Source organism: Alligator sinensis, unplaced genomic scaffold, assembly GCF_000455745.1.
Source record: "Alligator sinensis unplaced genomic scaffold, ASM45574v1 scaffold699_1, whole genome shotgun sequence".
Classification (NCBI taxonomy): Eukaryota; Metazoa; Chordata; order Crocodylia; family Alligatoridae; genus Alligator; species Alligator sinensis.
In genome coordinates this window covers 483224-489471 of record NW_005842359.1, presented here as the reverse complement: position 1 = coordinate 489471, position 6248 = coordinate 483224, and the positions used below count along the sequence as shown (strand labels likewise).

The following is a 6248-nucleotide window of genomic DNA, read 5'->3' as shown; positions in this document are numbered from 1 at the left end:
AAAATTTATTTAAATTCCTCTCAATGTCTTTCAGTTCTTGGAAGACTGGACAGTTATATTACTCACCTGCTAGCAGGAGACAGAGCTCACTGAGCTCTGATAAGGCAGTGTTTTCCAAAAGCACAGTTCATTTTAGTCAATGAAACCCTGCTTCTCTTCGCAGAGCGTTCTCACAAAACCCTCCCCTCTGGACCCCAATTGTCACAGGCACTCTAACCTGGTTGCTAGTACAGTGGGGGTTTTTTCCCTTGACGTCAACTGTACACCTAACATGGCCACCAGCCACCATCATTATCCCACCAAGCTCAAGAGGGTCTCACCAACCTTCCCAAGGTGGACACATTTTCAAAAGTTCCCTTCTGCTGTACAAGGGGGTTACACCAGCACCTAAGGAAGTTCAAAGTCCTCATCCTTCCATGGAAATTCAGTCTTCTCTGTCCATGGGCAGAAACAAACCTTCTCTTGTTTCAAGCCCTACCCATAGAAAGGAATCAAAACATTAAGTCAGCTGGACTATGCAGGCAAAGGGCAGATCTGGGAGAACAGAGTCCACAGCCCAACATTTTCTAGTGGAGAGCCAGGGATCTGTGCATTGTTCAGGAGTTACTCAGATCTCAGGCACTGCCCAAAGCAAACCTCTGTCAAACTCCTAGCGAGGCAGGAAGAACATGCTCACACTCAGATCAACCTGGACTCAGGCCAGAGAAACTGAACCCAGCTAGATGGGATGCTGATTACAACAGGTTATTTGGGTGAAATCCTCAACTCCCTTCAGGTTAAAAGGAAACATTCTGGGATCATTTTCTTTTGGAGGCGCACAGGCTGAAGGAAGGATATTAGCCTGGAGCTGACAAAAGCCAAATGTGCAAATTTGTGGAATTTTTATAATAAAGACCATGTGGAGACTATACACTGGAACTTGGAATACAAGACAAAAGTCCCATGATCTCAACAGCCATGTGGCCTCCCTTTTCAGAGACAAAGGAAACAAGCACAGAAAACATCTCACCTGATCACTGGAAGGCTTCTCTCACCTGCCCTGTTCCATGCAGCTCAGGTACACTCCGCATATCAGGAGAGCTCTAAAGGCTTTGTCACATGGGATCAGGAACAATGAGTAATTAACAATAAATGCCAGGAAACAATTCCCTGGCAGCAGTTCCAGCATTTTCTCTTGAACATGAGACCCTCTGTGACATAATGACAAAATTGTTCAACATATTCTTTGCCCTGATCCTTTAGTTATTGGCCTTAACAATAATCTTCCCACCCAGTAAACAGAAGACATCCACAATAGTTTACAATGAAAAATGATGGTGTAGAGGAACAGAGGACTGTTAATTTGCTTTACTGAGCAAAATGGTCTCTTTTGTCCAATCCATATGAACCCAGCACAGTGTTTCCTATATAAAGGGTCACTTCCTCCATGTAGCACACGGCAATCTTCATCTAAATAGGAGCTAAAATGGCAAAGGTAAGAAAAAAATAGTGTCTATTTTCTAAAATTGAGTGTGTGTGTGTGTGTGTGCATGTGTGTGTATGTGTGTGTATACATACATACATACATACACACAGGTCTTATTTTCAGTTTTGTTTGACTAATTTTCTGTTTGTCATTACTTAAAAGCTCATGATTGCTGCTATTTGACTGTTCACTATGACTGAGGTGTTAAACAAATGCCTTACAAACGTTGGGGACCAGAATCTGGGTTCAGTCTATTAAAATCAGTGAGAGCATTGCCACTCCATTCAATGAGCATAGCACCTGCGTTATAGGAGGGATGGTCCTTCCTGGCCTGGTTTCTCTGTGCGGCTACTCTAGCATTGTCAAATCCCTAAACTCTGTAGCACACTGAAATGGCTAATGTTTCTGTCTTCCTAGACTCCCAGAAATCTAACACACGATGTCTATCTGACCAGCTGAGAGTCCCAGCAAACCCTAGGGTTGTAGGATCCCAAACAGGGACATTTGCAAATGTCTCTTACACTCATATTCATTTCCAACTAGAAAACATGTGTCTGGGCTTCCTTAAGGGTGCATAGAGAAATGCAGCTTCCAGCTGTAACTCAGAACGTTGTCTGTAAAAAGCTCTGAATTGCACTGTTACCCCACACCAAACAGAAGTTCACTGTTGGTTCCAGTGGGGACGGGAATCTAGCTGCTGGCTGGGAGCCTGCAGCCAGCTTCCCTAAGCAGTGGCCACTCTGCCAGTGCTCCAGAATGGGAGGGGGGAAAGGGTGGGGTGGGTGAATTGAAGCCCCCCCACCACCTTAGGGGGTTCCAATCCACCCTCTGGGGAGGCTGATAACCCCCCGGACTGAGCTCCCTCTGCTCCCTTTCCCCCTTCCCATTCTGAAGACAGCAACAGGCTGAGAGCTCCGCAGAAACAAGGTATAGAAGACGCTACATTTTTAAATATCTTTACCTGATACCTCATGCAATGAGAGTTCAGATTTTCACCTGATCAGCCATTTTTCAAGATGTCTGCAGCCATGTACTTGTGCTCAGTCACAGCTGTAGTCTGCTTTCTGTGGCCAGATCAGGGGAAAATCATTACTTTTTTCTGCATCCATGTATCCTGATGATTTTTTAGCCCTGATACACAGTGAGGACAGTGCAAGACTTTCCACTGCTTCGGAAAGATTGTAGATCAGAACCAGAAAGTCAGAGTTGCAGAACCAGAAGGCCAGAGCCACTGTTTAAAACCAAGGCTTTCTAATATTACGAGTGTTACCTTTCATTTTTATGCAGATCATTTTCTATGAGGGCAGAAACTTTGAGGGCCACTCCTATGAGGTTACTTCAGATCAGCCCGATATGCAGCCTTACCTAAACCACTGCAACTCCATCAGGGTGGAAAGTGGCTGTTGGATGATCTACGAGCACAGCAACTGCACAGGCCATCAGTACTTCCTGAAGAGGGGAAGATACTCAGACTACCAGCAGTGGATGGGATTCAATGACTCCATCAGGTCCTGCATCCTAATCCCACAGGTAAATTCACTGGCATTGCTGTGGTTGACTCTTATTGGTATGAAAACACAGTGAGTGGACTCTGCCAAGCTCAGGCCTCCCTATGCTGGGTGCTGCAGACACAGTCCCAGCCCTAGAAACCCTGCAGTCTTGACTGAGAGAGAAGGCCAGGATAGAGAAGGACACAGAAGGATGATAAGTTTGAGGCAGATTTCAAAAGTGGCTTAGCTGCCTAAGAATGCAGAAAGCAGGCCAGTGGAGGTCACAGAGGAGTTTGTAGCAGAGCTTCAAGTTGGACCAAGTATTACTTGAGTTCATGTTTAATGCCTCAATCACAAGACCCTCCTTTACTCTGTCATTGTGTTATGAATGGCTGATAGCTCTTCCTATTACTACTAAGGTTTCCTGATACACCCCAGTTGAAGATCTTGTTTTCCATTTTTTATATCTGAGTCAGACATAAACCATTTCTGGTGAAATTGTCTATGTTGTGCCAGGTATGTAGTTTCTCTCTGGATATAATGTTTACATTTGGGAAAATGAACAGAGTCATCTAAAGAAACCAGTCCCCCAAAACCCTTATCTAGTGCCCTTATCCTTGTAAAAGCCAAGAGATTGAGAGTGAGTGAAGTGGGGTTTGCTTTGAATTTCCAGGGATCTTTGGGAGAGGAGTTTTATTTTCTACTTTCTTATATTAATATCCTGCTTCTGTAACTCATACTGTCTTTCATTGTAAGTTTCCCTGAACCTATTTTGGGGAAGGATAGTGTACAAATCTAACACACAAATAAATAAATAAAATTATCCCATGCCCTGGACCATATTCATGTTTAGAAAACTGTTAGCTTAGGCACACACTGGCCATCCAGGTACCACTTACCCTATCCTGTCTGTTCCTAAAGGAAGATAAAATACATACAAACAAGACTCAGTTCCCAAATAATGTAAACCAATGTCACTTCATTGACATCTGCTCGGGTTCATTTTGTGTAGCTCTGAAGGAAAAAGGGTCTAATTCACTACTGAGTAAGGAATGAATGAGGCCTTTTTTAACTGATTAAGCAAACGGGATCTTTCATTTACTTTTCATTAGTGGCTTAAAAGCAGAATGACCTACAGACAGACAACTGTTGCTTACATCCCATATCCTTGTGTGTTTGCCACAGTTCAAGGGCACCAGCAGGATCCGAATTTATGAGAAGACTGACTTTGGAGGCAGGATGATGGAGTTCATGCATGACTGTCCTTCTCTCCATGAAGTATTTCATTATGGAGATATCCAGTCTTGCCAAGTTTTGGAAGGATACTGGATTTTCTATGAGCAGCCAAACTACCGAGGACGACAGTACCTCCTGAGACCCAGAGAGTACAGGAGGATCACCGAGTGGGGAGCCATAACCTCCAGGGTTGGATCCCTGAAGCGTGCGGTGGACAGTTACTAAACCATACACATCTTCAAGTGGTGAATGCTTCTTTTCATTGGTTATGTTACTCTGTTGGGATTTTGAAAGGTGGGATTTTGAAAGGTGCCTGCCTAATGGAGTTAAGCTGGGACAAAATGATCCAGTTTGTTCACCTTCCTCACAAGTCTAACATCAAGGAAAGTGTGCAGCATTGTGCTTATGACTTTGGCCCCGGGTCAGAAAACCAAGTATGGAACACATAAAGGAACGTAAAATGCTGAAGGGGAATTTGATCTGCAGAGTGAGGTGTATATAAACTACTGCATGATTTGGCCCTCAGTAAAAAACTATTCTCTGTTCCTGTAGGAAGAGAAGCAAACATTCAGCTTCCTGGTTTCCCTAATCCTAACAGAGATTCCTCATCTGAGTGTTTGTTCCCATAGTATAGAGTTACTGGGCTATGTTCTGCACCTCTATTCCCTGGGAGCTGTAGCTTTAGGGGGCAGCCTGAAACATTTCTCATGGAAGTACTATCCAGTGAGGAAACCTGGCATAATTGGTCCCATAGTTCTCCTGCAAGTAGCATCCTAGTCCTAGATGTGTAGTGGAAGTTAAGAGTTTTAACTAATTCTTCAGTACCAGGACACATGGACTAGACTGAGGCAAAGCATTTCACATTGCTACATACCACCTCTGTTAACAAATCTTTTCCTGGCAATCTGCAGTAATAGTAAGATTGGTATGATGTTGCTGAATAAACCTTTTGAGCTTATCTGTCATCCTAACTCATTTATCAAGGAAAATACTCACTGATCCTAAAAGCAAAATAATAATCCTGCATTTGACCTACCTTTGGTATCCCCCAGCCCTCCTGAGCTCATTGTGGGGGCCCTGACTCAGCAGGCTCCATGGAGCTCCCCATCTCACCATCTTAGCAGGCTGGGGGACACCAAACCAGTCCACTTCCAAACTGCACATCACCAACAGCTCTACATGTTTGTGGTCCAAACCCTCCACCATCCCATGCTTATGTCTCACCTGGACATGAAGTGGCAGGACACTCAGCAAGGACAAGGGTCCCCGGTGGACAAGTCTATATTCTATCTTAATGTCATGAGCCACTGAGGAACTCAGCTGGCAGCACCTTCACAAAGCCACTGCCTTGGGCATGTATCTGGCACACTTCACTGACACCCCCAACACCTGTCCCTTCTGTGAGCAGACATGGCCCAGACATGCCTACTTGGAATATGCCAGGCTGCAGCCCCTTTCCCGCCTCCTACAGAACCTCCTGCTGAGGATGGCCACACTATTCCCCACACCTTTTTTGTTTACAGTCCCCATCTACGGCCCCACCAAGCACCAAGACCTCCTGGTCAACCTTCCACTGGCTCTGGCCAAACAGGCCATCTATAAAACCAGGAAGGAGGCTCAAGCTGTGGGAAACCCAGGTGAATATAGAGCTGCCTGCCTGTCACTCCTTCATTCATGTCTCTAAGCACTGTTTCACTGATCAGTGGCCACAGGCTCCCTTGACTCAGTCCTGGGGCAGTGGTCTGTGGCTAGTGTGCTCTGTTCACTGTTCCCTTCTGGGTTCCTTGTTATTAACCTATGGCCTCATTCCCATCCTCATTTGCTTTTTAAATGTCCCAGTTAATCAGTTGGCATGTTCCCAGTGGCCTGTTAGTAAGGGAGGCTTATCGTTTTCCATGATGGGCACAAGTCCATGGCCCACAGTACATCAAATAGGTCTGTGTTTCTCAGTGCCAGAGAGGTGCTGAAAAGGAAAGTGAACTGGGAATGATGAGAGTGTTTTCCACTGTTCCTTTCTCACTTGCAGTGTCCAGCATTTAAGGTCTAGGAAGTTCTAA

General features: G+C 45.0%; 1 protein-coding gene across 1 annotated transcript; it reads left to right on the top strand.

The window, feature by feature from the left end:
* Window positions 1-1465: 1465 nt before the first annotated feature.
* On the top strand, window positions 1466-4416 carry LOC102386684 (gamma-crystallin 1-like). The gene is made up of 3 exons (XM_006029128.1): window positions 1466-1474; window positions 2753-2995; window positions 4141-4416. Exons 1-3 carry the CDS (start codon window positions 1466-1468, stop codon window positions 4414-4416), a joined length of 528 nt encoding a protein of 175 aa, XP_006029190.1.
* The last annotated feature ends 1832 nt before the right edge of the window (window positions 4417-6248 follow it).

What these genes read in the sequence shown, in the direction of transcription:
- LOC102386684 (XM_006029128.1), top strand. An exon ending in CCTGCATCCTAATCCCACAG is followed by an intron (nt 2,996 to 4,140) that starts GTAAATTCACTG and finishes TGTTTGCCACAG; the next exon opens with TTCAAGGGCACCAGCAGGAT.